Source organism: Natator depressus, chromosome 4 (assembly GCF_965152275.1).
Source record: "Natator depressus isolate rNatDep1 chromosome 4, rNatDep2.hap1, whole genome shotgun sequence".
In the NCBI taxonomy this organism is placed as follows: domain Eukaryota; kingdom Metazoa; phylum Chordata; order Testudines; family Cheloniidae; genus Natator; species Natator depressus.
Window position 1 is genome coordinate 52644211 of NC_134237.1, and position 16960 is coordinate 52661170.

At 41.6% G+C, this 16960-nt stretch overlaps 1 protein-coding gene across 3 annotated transcripts in view; it reads left to right on the top strand.

Annotated features, from left to right (window-relative positions):
* The window catches only part of IL15 (interleukin 15), a 97460-nt gene that overhangs the window by 31251 nt on the left and 49249 nt on the right, over window positions 1–16960 (top strand). For 2 of the 3 annotated variants that reach the window (XM_074950919.1, XM_074950917.1), the window contains exon 2: window positions 4765–4895. In XM_074950919.1, the coding sequence (XP_074807020.1) occupies window positions 4815–4895 (81 nt within the window). In that variant the 5' untranslated portion in view covers window positions 4765–4814. Of the gene's footprint in view, window positions 1–4764; window positions 4896–16015; window positions 16169–16960 lie in introns of those variants that run through there. The other variant, XM_074950918.1, reaches the window with a different exon arrangement.

Sequence of the window (16960 nt, forward strand, 5' to 3'; positions counted from 1 at the left end):
GAACTTACGCTCCAATCTGTGCGGGGAGCCCTTAGGATGCACGGAGGGGCTGCAGGGGACTCTGGCCATTCGGGACAGCTGACCAGGCAGGACTCCGCCGGGGGGAGTCCTCTGCGGCGCTATATTCTCCGTGTTTATCTCGCGGTTACATGGGGTCAACAGCTGGTTACATTCTTATATGTATGATTTATGCTTATTACATAAACTAACTTATTTACAGGCAAAAATATGCTGAGCTATGCTACAATATCTTTTTGGCAGGGTCTGTCGGACAAAGTTAATTGAAACTGCCTGCATCCTCCGCTTACATCCAGTCACATACTCAGTCCACCACTTAGCTCCTTGCCAATCTTCCGCAGCCTTGCCCCTACAAGTATAATACTGTATTTCAATCCATCCTGATATATGGAACAGAGACTTGGCCAGCCACAAGAAAAGATACGTGTACTGGATATCAGTGGACCATAGAGAGACCAATTTTCATGATAGCTATGTGTACAGTCATGAGTTTTGGAGAGTTTTATAGCCTTTTCCCAACCCTGAATAGGGAAACTGCAGGAAAGGAGAAGTGCTCTTGTGGTTATAAACTCTTCTGCTTCTGTCCCACAAAGCCCGATCTCCCCTTCTCTTCCTATCCCATCCATCCTGCCCCTGTTCCCAGCCCTCCTCCCCCTGCCAGTTCCTGCCTCATTCTCCCTTCCCATCCCAAATTCCTGTCTCAGTCTCCTGCCCAGTTCCTACACTCATCTCTCAATATTCAGGTCCTTCTCCTCCATGCTGGTTGTGTGCCAGCAAGGGGTTCAGCGAGAGCACAGGAGAGACAATCTCCTTTCTCTGAGTTCCAGTGCCTGTCACCACAGCACCCCTAACTTCCAGAAGGAACAATTGCAGGGAAAGCCTCACTCTGCCTTGGAACTCTGGATGGAATCTTTGGAGAATTTAGGTAGCAAGCTCCAACAAACCTCTACTGAGCATATGCAAGTTAAGATTTTTAAAGGCTTACAACTTTGCCAAATTTTCCATGCAGTCGAAATTTCAAATCCTTGCTCAGAAACATGGGCTTCTACAGCTTTTCAGTGAAATCACTGTAAGAATTTAAAATTAGCCAAGCTATGCATTTTCCCCTAATTTTGTTCTTGGAAATGCTTGAACCATTTTTGATGGAACTTAAAAAAATCAGTCAGCCTGAGGCAGTCACTCAGCATGGAAATTTTCAGTCCAAATGGTTAAAGTTTGGCCAAGTTATAAGCAAAGGACAACAGGATCTTACAATAGAAAGGGGTAGGCAACTTTAACTCTAAGCATCACTTTCTTTGCGCCTGCTCCCATTGAATTCAATGGCAAAAGCCCCATTGGGGTCACAATCATATTCCCATTCTAACCAAACAGTAGCATTGGTGTGACATTATTGACTTAAACTGTGACCGTATTGATCATTGTTACAACCACTGTTATATATTTGCAGCAAATATTGTACAAAGGTTGTCATGTAAGGTGTCTATGGAAAGGTTCTGATTTGCTGGTTCTGATTATGCTATCTGTATATGTGTATCATTTTTGTAGTTGAAGTTATGAATATTGGCTATGGACTTGTATCTCAATGTGTTTTGATTCTAAGTAGCCTCAGTGACGTATTTGGTCAGCTTAGTGACAAAGGACTATTCTCAGTAAGTGCCCAATCAAGAAACACTTAACTGACAATGAGCTTTGGGATACGCCAATTCACATCTGAGCTTTCCTGGGAACGTTCAAACTAACATGAAAACAATGGCATCGGCCTGCAAACTGAGTCATGTGGGGACATGTGATTTGCCCATGTGACTTCAGACTCCATCTTGCTGCTGTGATTTTCCACAGTAAGAACAAGGGGTGTCCTTCCACAGGCAGAGAATATAAAAGGCCATGAAAACCCGTCTTGTCTTCAGTCCTGCTTCTAACGTCGGGAGGAACCTTGCTACAAACTGAAGCTCTGAACAAAGGGCTGAATGATCCATCCCAGCTGTGGATGTACTACAGAGACTTGATTTGAGCCTGCAGTTTATCCCATTACTGCTACAAGTCTGAACCAAGAACTTTGCCATTACTGCATGTAATTGATTCCAGTTAGCCAATTTTAACTCTCATCTATATTTCTTTCTTTTTATGAATAAACCTTTAGATTTTAGACTCTGATGGATTGACAACAGCGTGATTTGTGGGTCAGATCTTACTGGTATATTGACCTGGGTCTGGGGCATGGTCTTTTGTGATCGGGAGAACCTTTTTTTTTCTTTTAGTGGGGTATTGGTTTTCATAACCATTCGTCCCCATAACAAGTGGCACTGGTGGTGATACTGGGAAACTGGAGTGTCTAAGGGAATTGCTTGTGTAACTTATGGTTAGCCAGTGGGGTAAAACCAAAGTCCTCTCTGTCTGGCTGGTTTGGTGTGTCTTAGTGGAGAACCCCCACTAGGTGATACCTAGTTTTGGGTTGTGACTGCCCTGCTCTAAGCAATTTATCCTGAATTGATACTCTCAGAAGTGTCCCACCAAAGACAGCATTGTTACAACTGGTAAAGTGCTTTAATCAGTATTTCGGTGTGTGGTGTAATGGTATTATATAGTAATTTGTTTGCTAGATTTGTTGTAGCTATTAATATTGAAAATAAAATACAAGTATTAATTATATAAATATTTATTTTACAGAAAGCTTTAGGTCTCAGAGTATTGGGTACTTTGTTTTCATAAATATTATGGTTAAGAAAGATTTATTAAGACATTGGATTGTTATTTGCTTTTGGTTGTAACACATCCAGCCAACAGAAAAAGTTCTTCTCAAAAAGTACATGGGAAAACTATGCTATCTGGGCCTCAGGCCATAGAAAGAAATGGTGAATTACTGGACTGGGTTGTTCTGCCCCTTGTGGTAGATTGGGCAAACCTCCCCTACTCCTCTATGGCCAGTTTCAATTTATTAAGCTCCCCTTCTCCAGGTGCAGCATGCTCTGCAGGTGTGCCTAATTGGCACTGCCTCAGTGCAGGGATGCTTGTTAGGCTGGCTGTCAGTGGGATGGGGGCCTTTCCCATCACACCCTGTTCGCAACAGTTTTGACTTTATGATTAAGCCTACCCGTAAAAAACAGCTGGTACAAGTTAAAGGGACTCTCTCAGGCAGAGCTGTAACTAAGCATTTTAGCACTGGGGCAAGCAAGCCTATTTGTGTCCCCTACCAATTTTTTCATAATTTTTGTGCCCCATTCAGAGATGACACATAACTATTGATAGTGGGGTGGGGGGGAAATATGACCGCCCCATAGAGGTTTTCAAACTGTTGGGCATGCTCCCTTAGGGGGCGAGCGGCCCTGTGTGGTGGGACTTTGGGAGGGAGTGCCACTTCCATCCCCTGACTCACCTCAGTCCATGTGCTCCCCTCAGCCCCCCCCCCACATCGCCTCTGGCCCTGTTTTTCCACCCCTGTGGCTTTGCGCACTGGGTGGCTGCCTTGCTTGCCCCACCATGGTTACAGTTCTGGTCTCAGGTGAAATGTTTTCCATATTTTCCTTTTTGTAAAATGGGTTTTTACAGAATTTAAGACCAATAGAAATATTCCATAAATGTTGTTTAAATTAAAATGGCAACAGATTTTTTTAAACAAATAAACATTCTCCCAAACACTTGTGCAAGTGCACCAGAACGCAAGAGTGCAAAAAACAAAAGCTGACTCTAAAACAGAAACAAAATTTACTAGTTTACTTTCATTGTTTTAGCTGAGACAAATATAATACAAAAGGGAATGGGCTGTTAACAGGATAGTAGGAGATACTGGCCTGGCAGCTGTCGTGTTGCCCCCACTACAGAAGCACTGCTTAAATAAAGCTGGTGGAAAAAACGATGGGTAGCTTCTTAAGAACTGGCCTACCTGACATGTTATGATAATTACTTAATTTACTTTGTTTTTAGCTTCTTTCATAGAATCATAGGGTTGGAAGAGACCTCAGGAGGTCATCTAGTCCAATCCCCTGCTCAAAGCAGGACCAACACCAACAAAATCATCCCAGCCAGGGCTTTGTCAAGCCGGGCTTTAAAAACCTCTAAGGATGGAGGTTCCACCACATCCCTAGGTAACCCACTCTAGTGCTTCACCACCCTCCTAATGAAATAGTGTTTCCTAATATCCAACCTAGACCTCCCCCACTGCAACTTGAGACCATTGCTTCTTGTTCTGTCATCTGCCACGACTGAGAACAGCCTAGCTCCATCCTCTTTGGAACCCCCCTTCAGGTAGTGATTAAAGCAAGAGTTTTCCTACGTCTGCATTGTACATTTGTCTGTGCAGGGGGCGAGTGTGTGTGTGTACGTGTGCATGCACAAAAAGCAAAGTTTCAGTATTGTTAGGGCAACCCTTCTGCCATTGCATCAAGCATGGAACTGTATTGACATTAATGGTACTAGTACTGCTCCTTTTCTAACTTAGGTTCAGTCTCTCTTGTGACTTGTCATTATCAATCACAAAAAGTGATTCTGCCAAAACACCCCTTTCCAAAATAACCCCAAAACATACTTCAGCATTCAAAGATGACAGAAGCAAGATGGGTCTCCGGCACTGAACAGATAAATGCAACCTTTTAAAAGTCCATGTCTTGTTTTTCTAACATTTAGAAGATTTAAAGATGACTTGCAAAGATAAATTACAAAATTTGAGCAACTGATTGCCCCCAATAGTTGTAATGTTCTGAATGCCTTTCAGCCCAGCATTAAACCTACTGGGTTTTTTTTCACCTCTAGGTCCTCAAAAGAACTTTTCTGATGTAGCTAATCTGCTTCTGATTTGAGTGATGTCCCCAGTAGGCACCATGCTGGTGATGGCATGGCCACCATGGAACTCTGTTGGAACATGGCACTGGCTAGGGACTCAGGTAAGTCACATTTGTTACCAAGGTTTAAGAATATTTTATGTTCCAAAGGGTGTAAAATAATTCAACAATTCCAACCCTATACTTTTATGATACTCAAAACTGTTATGATATTTAAAACTTTAAATTAACCCTAATTTTTTAGATGACAGAATTGGTTCTCTTGTGTTTTTTCACTCCCTATTACCCATTCTTACCAGAATGATTCAAAGAATGCTGAAGGTTCTTAGTTTATTAAATTGTTATTAATGTTCTTTATTTAGCACAGCAATGTCTAGTATCAGTTTTATTTCTTTCTCATTCACTGGTTTGTTATTTAATAAACCTCAAGATTGTTACATCTAGGCCAAAGGGATTTGATGGAGGGAAAACAGCAGCTGAAGTTACTGCTGCCATTTTGCTTGTGTCCTGTATGGACATTATAGTGCTGTATAGTTATTTTAGAACGACGCAGTATGAGTTTGAACTTTCAGAAGTGACACAATTTCTATTGTGCATGTGCAAAAGTGGCGATTTTACATGGTTTATAACTTGGTAAAATCTGGATGGATTTTCATGGGGACAGTGAATGGCTGACCTCAGAACTATTCCTTTCTCAAACTTCAAGTTCCTATTTCAAACCACTGAGATGCTAGAGCTGTTCAAAAGATGGTGGGAATTTTATTTTTTAATGTAGCCAAAACTTGCTATTTTTCATTTACCTCTTTCTTGAAAATGGCTACACTGTTTTTGATTAATCCTCCCTCTTCTCCCAAAAAAAATCAACTTGAGGCAGTCTGCAACCATGGAAGACTTCATCCCAAAAGATTAACATTTGTCAAAGTTATAAACAATTGAAAACAGGGGGATCATGGAAATGGTTAGGCAACCTTAATAACAGACATCATGATTACTCTGTGTGCAACATCTCTCAGCAATGGTCTCAAGCCATACAGTTTCCAAGCAAACTATGGAAAGTTGAACATTGTCAATATTTGGGGGAGAGACTTTCAAGGAAAATCAGAGTGATGCAAATAGTGGGATGTTAGTGATTTAGCAGTTGATTTTTTTTCTCTCTGACTGTTCTGATACAGAGACCAAGTATATTATTAAACTGCACAGTGCTATGAAAAGTACTTTCTATTGCAACATAAAACAACCTGCTTGACTCGCTTTTGGGTTTTCAACATCTCATGTTACTTTTTGCAGAAGTAGAACTATTAGTCTTAATGTCCTGGCCAAATTCCTGTTTAGCTACAGTACTTACATTCTGCCTCCCACATGAGCCAGTTAAGCCAGTTTTGCAGCAGCCAGAGAAAGGACCAAAGATTTGGCTGTTTCCTTCAATTCATATCCCTAAATTGCTGTGTGACAATACTGTGTGTCACTACCAGTTGAATTTTTTCCCAGAGACAGCTACCTTTCGATGGTGAGATGATTTCAATATCTCCTACCTCCCTCTAAGAGGTATTGTGGAATATAATTAATGGTTGTAATATACTTGCACAGACTTTTTGAGTAAAGGTACTAAATAATGTAAAATAATATATTTAATAGACTTTATCTTTGAACCTGCAAGTCTGATCATTTTGTTTCTCACAAAAAGAGACTTTCTTCCATTATCCTTTCTCACATAATTAAAGATAATGTCCCCCTTCTGTCTCCTACCCTTGCGTCAACTCCCAATTAGTTTACTATCATAATTATGCTTGTTCTAGAATTTTCTGACATACTGTAGATGATTTTAAACCTTCCAAGAGAGAACTTTCTGGTGTTATTGAATAGTTACAATTCTAAAGCTGTCTGAAATATATTGTGAACTCCAATTTGCATCATTACATTAATGCAATCAAGGGGGAGATGACCAAAATATATATATGGAAATTAATATGACTGAGTCATATTAATCCTCAACAGTACTTTCCACCTCATTTACAGTTGTCTTGCTAATTAGATTGTCAACTTAATTTGATTGGTATGGACTAGCATTTTGTATAATTCCTTACTCATTTCTTGGTTTACAGTAAGTAGTTCAGATTGACCTATACCAGGAAAATAAATGAGTAATATTTTTGGATTCTATTACGCCGTTAACTAAAAGTCAGCTGTACCCCACCCTTGTTCCCTAACCATCACTCCTTTGTCCCTTCCGGTACAAAGACTACATGATCATAATGATGATTAAGGAGGAAATGGTTGGTGTAAATTCAGAGCCTATTTTGGCCCTGTGACCATTAAAAGGGTTTGATAGTTTGACAAGTGAGGATTGCAGAAGACCGCTAATTGGTATATTGCTGAAATATGTTTGATATAGAGCCTGATAGATTGGTCTTCTTTATCTAGCAAAAAGGGGAGAGCTGCTGGGTTGCGGTGGGCTCGGCTCTATGGAGAGGAGATTGGAATTGTTGCTGCCTTGGAACTGGGATTGCTGTTAAATGATCTCTGGGTTCTCAGGGAAGTTTATGATCTCAGGTGTTTTCTTAACACTTTTTTATGGGAGAGAAAGGTTAGTGAATTGTTTCACATGTTGCCTGCCTTAGATGACACCCAACTGTAGGAGCCCTAAAAGCTTGAAAAAACTTGTTATACATTTATCCAGAAGGGAGAATATAGTGCTAGAGATTAGCAAACAAGATTCAAATGGCAAATGTCCTATTTTTAAAAATAAATGGGTCTGGCTGATCCAGTAAAGGAGTGATAGTGTTCTGCCCTTGGCTTTGTAAGTTAGTGTATTCTTAAAATGATGTAAGAGAGAGAGAGAATTAATTATAAGAAAGTTCCTTGTTTCAAACAGTTCATTTAAAAAGTGAATTGCAGCATTGGATTTGCAGAAATCTTGTAACAATGAGGACATGTTAATCCTTTATATAATTCTGTTCCGTGTGCCATTTGAGCAATCTATTATTCTTCTAGTATTTACATAGAATACACTTCATCACTTGCTAGAAATTATTGATTATTCACAAAATATATACCCCACCTTTGCTGCAGCCTGGAATTTGTTTAAATGAAATGATATCTTGTGCCCTTTAGAGATTTGCACCCGTCTGAGAAATCTGGACATACAATTTTGCACACATTCATTCTATAATTGCATATCCCCACAGTGGTTCTCACTATTTCAGATGTTTTCCCTCTGTGTGCTTGTTTGGTGTGATTTCTTTAAACAGTCTGGACCCTCTCACTGCTTAGAAGGTGCTTATCTATGTAATTAAGAACATAGTTGCTACGTATTAGACCTAGCATTAAATGGAGAATGAGATAAAGGGCTGTGTCAGGCTGCTGACAGATAATCAGCCTGTCTGGTTGTGAGTTATTGATTCTCTTTTCTTTCTTATTTAAAATATTAAGTCCATTTAAAAATAGATATACAGTTCTAACATAGCTGCTATTGGCATTAATCCTTAGCTAATCCCACAAATCAGACAAAAATATTTGAAGTAAATTGTCCCTTTTATGATGAAGGATGGAATTTTCAAAAGCACTTAAGTGACTTAGGAGTGCAAGTCCCATTAAAATCACCCAAAACCTTTAAAAACAGGCTAACAAATAGTATTGTCATATTTATATTAGTCTTATATTATTTGTAGTGTGATAGGGTTTATGTGCTGCAGAGATGAGGATTCAATTTTACTAACACACAACAGAAACACGCTCCCTGCCCCCCAAAACTTATTACTTTCACATTTTAATTCCACTCTCGGAATATAATTTATAAATGGTATCAACTTTTTTTTAAACAATGTTTTGAAAATATGCTACATTTAATTATGGCGGCCCTGGTTGTGACACTACACTTCAGGTTGAGTTCCATTTCACACTTAAAGTTGCGATTCACATCTTTGTTACATATGGAAAATATTCTGTAACTTCTCTAAACTTACAGTACTTTCTCTTTGAGCTAAAGAATGAATGAATTTTCAAGATTTTATAAGTAAATAAGGTGAAAGCCCATGCTGTTATACAGGTGTAATTCATACAGTGTAAAAAAATCAAAAATGTCTGAGTACTTAAAAATTAGACAGTAGCAGACCGCAAATCTTGGTGATAAACAAACATGGTGATATTTTAAATAAAAATAGCTCTGAACATGCTTGTAGCTGTTTCCATTGCTTCACCCTGACTCAGAGTGACATACGGAGTGACAGTCCTGGAATGTTGTTATATAAATCTGACAGTTAGTTAGAGTTAAACTTAATTAAACACCGGGTTCTTAAAGAAATTTATCATCTGCATCAGGGTTTTCTTGGTCTCAAATGATAGCAATAATAGAATAAAACAGACTCTTCAAACATTCCTGATAGTTAAAATTGATTAAAGTTTCATGTGTAGGTTATATTTAAAGAGATTAAGGTATAATTAAAGTTTACATTATTAACGATTTTTGTATCTACTTATTATAAGCTACAGGCAGGGTCAGTTCAACAGCTCAGGTAACACATAAGAGGGGCTACTGTGATATCAGAAGTAACTGATATCACAAACCCCATTCTTTCTCTACAGCTAGTTTTCATGCAACAATTCTATTGATTGTAATGGCTCAAAGATATGAGGGAGACCGTACAGTTTACTTGGCCCAGCTGTCACTGCTCTTTAACAGTTCGGTAGCTGCATACTAACTTGAGCATCTGTGCTTGAAAGACGACTCCTCATGACTCTTCTGCCTCAGCTTTGCTACGCACCAAGACAGCACTGCTGGGGAAACTGACCAGAAGCATTGGGGGTTGGGGGAGCCCTTAAAGTGGGAGCTTGAGATTTGGCTCATCATTGTCCTTCCTTTCACACAGTTTCAGTCTCTGTAATATCACCCTCTAAACCAAAAAATCAATTGCAAATTAAAGGCCAGATTAACCACTACACTACAGTTGCCTTGCACTGCTTTGAAGATGCAAAACAGCTGTATATCCAGCTTAACTGGCCAGTAAGCTCTGACTGTTTTACTCTGGTGCATTTTGCCCTTAAAAGTTAAAAATATTAAATAATATATTTAAGGCTGATACTACATATTTCAAACCATTAGAAATATAGCATGTTGGTTTCTGTTTGGGTTTCTTGTTTAGTATTACAGTGTAAAATTTTAATAAGCTGCTGCAAACCAAGGAACTCCCCAGACCAAAAACTGAGTTAAAATGGAATTAAGATTGAAAGCAAGTATCAATAATTTTAAAGGTAAAACTCATTACAAGAATGTTGTAATTAACTCAAGAGCAGGCATTATAAATGCAGAGTTAAGATTACACATAACAGAAATCCAAATATGTCAGGAAATGCACGTTAAAGTACTCACATAATCTTGATTCTCCCCTACAGTGATACCATGATGGGAAACAAATGGAAATAGCTAATGTGCTTTTAAAAGTCAGTTCAACCTAATCCGGGACCCCAGACACAAAATGCCGCAATCATAATCATATGGCTATTGCATGGTATCAATATAGGGCAGAGTTAAATTGTGTATCTCTTGGTTTTAGGTTAACTGCAATCTCTCTCTAATGTTTTTACTCTTAAATTACTAATACATACATACTCTGAGTCTTAATTCTATTTTAATGTAGTTTTTTTTGTATGGGACTAAATTACTCTCACCAGGGATGCAATCTGAGTAAGGCTATCCAACCATTCCACCTTATTTAGAGAACACTTTTCTTCCAGTATTAGGTTATAATTTTTGTCACCATTAATCATACATACATCCAGGTTACATTCTAAAAGCCTCAGTTTAGAATTCAAAATTATCTTGACAAACTGGAGAAATGGGATGAAATTCACTAAGGACAAATGTGAGTCCTACACTGAGGAAGGAATAATCAATTGCACACATACAATACAGACTTTGGATGTTGGGAGCAGATCCTAGCCTGAGAATTTGGTCAGCAATGTTTCTGGGAACATATGGTAAGGGATTCAAATTGAACCAAGTCTAGTTTGTTAAGTTTTAATACTAAGATGTATTTTATCTTTATTTCTCTTGTAACCATTTCTGACTTTAATGCCTTATACTTGTACTCCCTTAAAACCTATCTCCTTGCAGTTAAATAAACTTGTTTTATTCTTTAATCAAAACTAGTCCACTGTTGTGAACTGTGTGGGTAACTCCATGTAGGATGACAAACTGTTGTATATTGATCCCTCTAGAGGGGCAACAGACCTAATATATCTGGACTGTCCAGGAGAGGACTGGACAGTGCAGAGCACACATTTTGGGAAAAAACCAGGACTGGGAGTATGTTGGGGTCATCCTGCAAGTGGAAACCAAGGCCAGTGGAAGCCAGGGTGTGACTGATGTATGGCTGACAGGCTACAGCTATACACAAACACTCAAGGCAGTAACAGCATGCTGTTTGTGAGGGACCCACATGGGAGTTACAGCAGCAGAACATTGTGAGGAACCCAAATGTGCAGGGCAGGGGTGACACAGACCCTCACTGGTCTGGGTTGTACCCCATAATGTCATAGGTATCTATGCCCTGTAACAAAGATTTGTACAAGAAAAATAGTTTACCGGAGGGATAGCATAGCGATACAGCTCTTATTCACTTTTCACAGGCTTATACAGAAAAAGACTGGGAGCAGTTAAGGCTTCAAATAACTAGTGCAGAACCAAATTGATTTTTCTCAGCACATCTGCAGGGGAGATAAAGCAGAATCTCAGAGTGAGAAATTGCTTAGGGTCCAGACATTCTGTAGTATAGCTGCTCGGTCACCACCCCCAACACAGCTCACAATTCCCTTTCGATCCTTCAGCACTTCTGGTGGCACCATCCTGGTCAATAACTTCATAGCATACCTCACTGCCCTTTGCCTTTTTGAGAAAGGCCATTCTCTGCCACCTGGTCATGTGCCTTAACATCCTGGAGAGTCAGGGCAGTCTAAAGGGAATGGATAGAGGTTTAGTATCCAACTTGCCTGCAGAGACCTCCCACCCCATGCTAAGCTCTCCAACACCACACAAGCTCCTCCAAGGCACAGCCTAAACTGAAAATCCAAGCTGGGAACATAATTCCCAATCCTCCACTGCCTCCAAAACACAACTAAACAGTATATACTGCATGCCCCGAAATCCCAGTCTAGACTAGGGTTGCCAACTTTGGTTAGATGAATTCCTGGAGATTTCATCACATGATGATTAATCTTTAATTTCTGGAGACTCCAGAACAATCCTGGAGGGTTGGCAGTCCTAATCTAGACCTCCACATGCACACACAATTTACCATCTCTGAGGTCTCCCCCAAGACTGGGAAGAATCTCAGGGAGGGGAAATCAGAAATACATGTTAAAAATGCTATCAGAGCCTCTTTGGAATAGAAGCAATAACTGGTTGGTTTTTTCCCCTACTCCTCCGGTCATGGCACCTGTAGTGGCCAGACAGTCAAGGACAGAGCCTTTGTCAACAGCTGTGTGGTGGACTAATTTGAGGGGGAAGAAATAGAGAACTCAGGATGAAATGTTCTCAGACCTCATTGCAGACTCCTCAGAAACAATGGAAAACTACAGAGAGCTGCAGGTTGTTTTTGAAGTTGGAGATGAAAAAAGACAGGGTGCTACCCAGAGAAAACATTGAAGTGGCCAGAGACAGCGTTGCCATGGCAAAAGACACTAGAGAAAGACAGGGAGATGATGCAGAGGCCACTCCTGGAGGCAATACAGAAGCAGAATGCTCTGCTGAAGCACATATTTGTGGGCACACTGACAATCTAGTGCTCTCAACCAGGACCTAGCCATGTTTTGCAGCTCCTGGACAATACAGGTTAGTGGGAACACCAGCATATGTTTCCCACTGTGCTCCCACAGCCATGCTCCCAGAGGCCAAGGCCCCAGCTCAGGGCAGCAAGAATAATTGCATTTGGGAGCCCGGCTCTTTTGAGTCATCTAATGCCCCTGATAATTTTGAGCCCTGACACTCAACACCAAAAGACAGATGAGCAAGAAGAGACAGACGGCAAGACGTATAATCACCTGTGACCTGGAGCCCCCCATTGTTGTGTGCTGCCCTCCACTGCACTGTTTCACTTTAAAGCTGTGTTTCATTTTTGTTTTAATTAAAGGTTTATTACTAGCTGTTACATAAGAAATTGCAGATTTTTTTATGAATTAATTGTAATGGTTATTATTAAGCAACAATGTGTGGTACACAGAAAACCTGTGAACTTTACATGTCACAGGTTTTTACAAAGAGACTGCAGTGCTCACAACCTATCCCCCACCTCCACCACCTGGGATAGCAGCTGGATTTTCTGCTTCGCATTTTCAGGCCTCAGACTCAAAATAAGAACAACAGGCATTCCTGACAGTATTGGCCTGGCTGGTTTCATTTTCTAGTAGACACCTTGCTGACTGCTCAAACTGAGCAAGTCTCTGCATCTCAGCCACCCACACTTCATTAAAGCTTTCTCCGTGACTCTCACAAATGTTGTGCAACATAGAACATACAGCTATAATCTTAGGTGAGCTCTTCTTCTGCAGCTTCCAACCTAGTCCATAAACAGCCCTACCTGCCTTTCAGGTGACCAAATGCACATTTCACTGCCATTGTGCAACTACTCAGTCGATCTTTAAACTGTTCCTTCCCTCTGTCCAAATGCCCTGTGAACGGCTTCATTAATCAGGGAAGCAGAGGATAAACTGGGTCTCGTAGGATCACTGGCACAATCTCCACACCATTAATGTCCATAGTGATCCTGGGGACAAAGTCTCCTTTATTAATTAAGGTAAATACATATGAGTTCAGAAAGATCCTAGCATTGTGGACCTCCCTGAATTTGTTTGTGAACCTGCCATGGTGGCCAACCAGGCCTTGGAGCGCCAGGGAGGAATACCCCTTCTTGTTTATAAGCTCCAAGCCCTGGTGTGGGGGCAAACAATAGGCACCTGGATCTCATCAATTGCTCCAATACAGTTTGGGAACCCCATGAACACAAAGCCACCAATAACCTCCTGAGCATTACCCAGCTTTACAACCCAGTGCAACACACATGCAAGACAGTGGCCCCAACTGTCAGTCTCTCTATGCCCGATTGGCTACAGACTAGTAATATTCAGGGTTGGCCAGCTTCCAGAGGGCAATGGTGACCTGCTTCTCAATGGGTACAGGCCACTGTCTGTTGGTACTTTGTCACTGCAACTCTGAGGCTTGCACAGCACAGATCTCAAAAAAGATTGCCTTCACCATCCTGAAATTTGGTCATCCCAGGTCTGCAGGCTGATTCTTTCCTGCCAGTTGACCCTGGCTTCTGAGCCCAGCAATGGCGCTACACTATGTGAAGCTGCTTCAGGAAGAGTTCATGTAGTAATAGTTGCCTGGTGTCATCCTCATCTTCCTCTGTCTGCTGCTGAAGAAGCCGCTGCTGCAGCAACTTCATCCACTCGGTGGTGCAGCAGACAAAGTCCAAAACCAGAGTCACTTGGCTCTGAGAGCTCACATAAAAGCACAAACAGCCTCCGTGTCTTCACAATTGCCAGCAATGTGGCGCAGAGCATTATCTACTCCTGTGGGAATTCTGTGCCAAAAAATAAAAAATTCTGCAACAAAAAATAAAAAATTCTGTGCACAATATTTTCCAATTCTGCAAAATTCTGCATATTTTATTTGTCAAAACAACACAATATAATCATACCAGTTTCAATTATTTGCATCATTTATTTCAAAATACCTGTCAGCAAGTATGTCTGTAGCAATACAGACAACAAAAAAAGATTCAGACATTTTTTTTTGACAAATAGATTCCTTACTAGGCATATTAATACAGAGCTCTGAGTAATAATTCATTTAAACTACAATAAAGAACCATATTTCACACACTTCCCAGAAGCAGTGCGGAGGCTTGGGGGAGTCGGGGTAACGGAGAAGCTGAGGGAGAGGGAAATAATTGCTGGGAAGGAGCCTGGGTGTGAACTTGGAGGGTTGTTGGGTATGGATGGGAAAAGTATGGAACAGGTTTTTTGGTGGGGGTGGGGGGAAGGACTGTTAGAGAACTTCCTCCATGCAGACCCTGGCTGACCCCTAGCCTCTCTATTCAGTCAGGCACATGTGTCCCTCCACCTCCACTCAGACACCCACTCTCCCCAGCCCCATGTGGCCCTGCACCCACTCCCCCTGTGCCCATGTGTCTCTGTGCCCCCACTCAGCCACACTCTGTCTCTGTGTGGCCTTGCACCGCTCCCTATCCCCATGTGTCTCTGTGCCCCCACACAGCCACTCCCCTGTCCCTCTGTGGCCCTGCTCTGTGCCTCCCTCCCCCACGTCGTGGCCCTGCACCTCCCATTCAGCCCTGCCCCAATCTGTCCTCCCCCACTAGCCCTTATGAGCCCCTGTCTGATCCCCCAGCAGCCCTACGCTGTCTGTCTCCCCATAGTCCCTCTCTCCTGACCTGGCCTGACAGGCAATGCAAAGAATGCTCTTTGGCTCTTTTCTCTTCCCTAGCTGCCTGAGGGCAGCTGCTGTGTTCTATCACTACAGTGCCCTCAGGTTCTGCAGCAACTTTTCAGCAGAAGTTTTTTTCTGTGAAAAAATTAAAAAATATGCACGGCTCATGAATTATGCACATGCGCAGTGGCGCAGAATTTCCCAAGGAGTAATTATTGGGTACAGCTGGCTGACAGCAATTTGCAAATGACGCTAGCCTGCCCTGAAAGAGAGGAATCATGGGACAGAAAGAGTGGAATCATAGGAGTTTTGGAATTTGATCCCAAGTCCCAGAATTCCACTGGCTTCCACCTGCCTTCCGCTAGGCATCCCACAATATGCAGTGAGAAAAATCCCAGAATGCACATACTTCAGCAGCAAAACAAAAGATCATTGGATATGCTCCCAGAACGCCAAGTACAGTTGATTTTTAAAAGAAAAAAATCCACTCTATATCTGTATTTTAAAAAATGAGTTTAAAAAACCTCAAATATTTCATTCCAGTTAAGTTTATTGGCTACATTTGACTTAGCTGTAGTTAACCAGGGATATAAACAAAGTAATCAAGTGAAATGGATGCCCAGAAATCAGTCCACCTTAAGAAAAGCTAATCTATACAATGTGGTGGTGTATTTGTAAAACTTTAACAATAGCACAGAAATGACTCCTCCCTGTCACAGCCGAGAGTCTGTGATTAAGGAAAAGATCATTTGACTATGACATGACCTTTGAAATACAAACCTGGAGGTTATAGCGAACAAGCATAGCTTTGGAAAAACTGCTTAAGCCTGAGAGATTGATTAACATCTGCGATCCTATTGACACTAAGCCTTGTGTCTGCCTTTTTTGACTTCTGCTTAACTCTTGCAGACCCAAGGATGACATAGAAATGCAGGTAGGAGAATTAGAAAAATATACCTTCTGCTGCAGCACATTAGTTTGTTTTGTCTTTTCAAATCTGCATACCTATTAATCTATAACTGACTGTGCCACTACAGATTTGACATGCAGTATACTGCTATGAACTTAGAGCAGGGGTCGGCAACCTTTTAGAAGTGGTGGGCTGAGTCTTCATTTATTCACTTTAATTTAAGGTTTCGCGTGCCAATAATACATTGAAACGTTTTTTAGAAGGCCTCTCTCTATAAGTCTATACATTATATGACTAAACTATTGTCGTATGTAAACAAGGTTTTCAAAATGTTTAAGAAGCTTCATTTAAAATTAAATTAAAATGCTGATCTTACGCCACCAGCCTGCTCAGCCCGTTGCCGGCCTGGGGTTCAATTCACATAGGCTGGCAGCGGGCCCTGCGGCCGGGACCCCAGCTGGCAAGGGGCAGGCAGGCAGCCAGAACCGCAGACCGGCAGTGGGCTGAGCGGCTCAGCCCGCTGCCGGTCTGGGGTTCCGTCCGCCGGCTCCTGCCAGCCAGGGTCCCGGTTGCCGGCCTCACTCAGCCCGCTGCCGGTCTGAATTCCCGGCCCTGTCCACATAGAGTAGGTACCTAACTTCTCCCTGGTTCTAGCCATTCTCTTCCTCTCTCTGCACTGAGATGAGGGTGGGAGTGCGCTGAGTACAGGGCTGGGGGTGAAGGAGCAGGCTGGGGGTTGGGGTGCAGGGTCTGGCCAGGAGCTAGAATGAGAGAGGGGGCTCAGGGTTGGGGCAGGAGATTTGGGAGTGGAGCGCT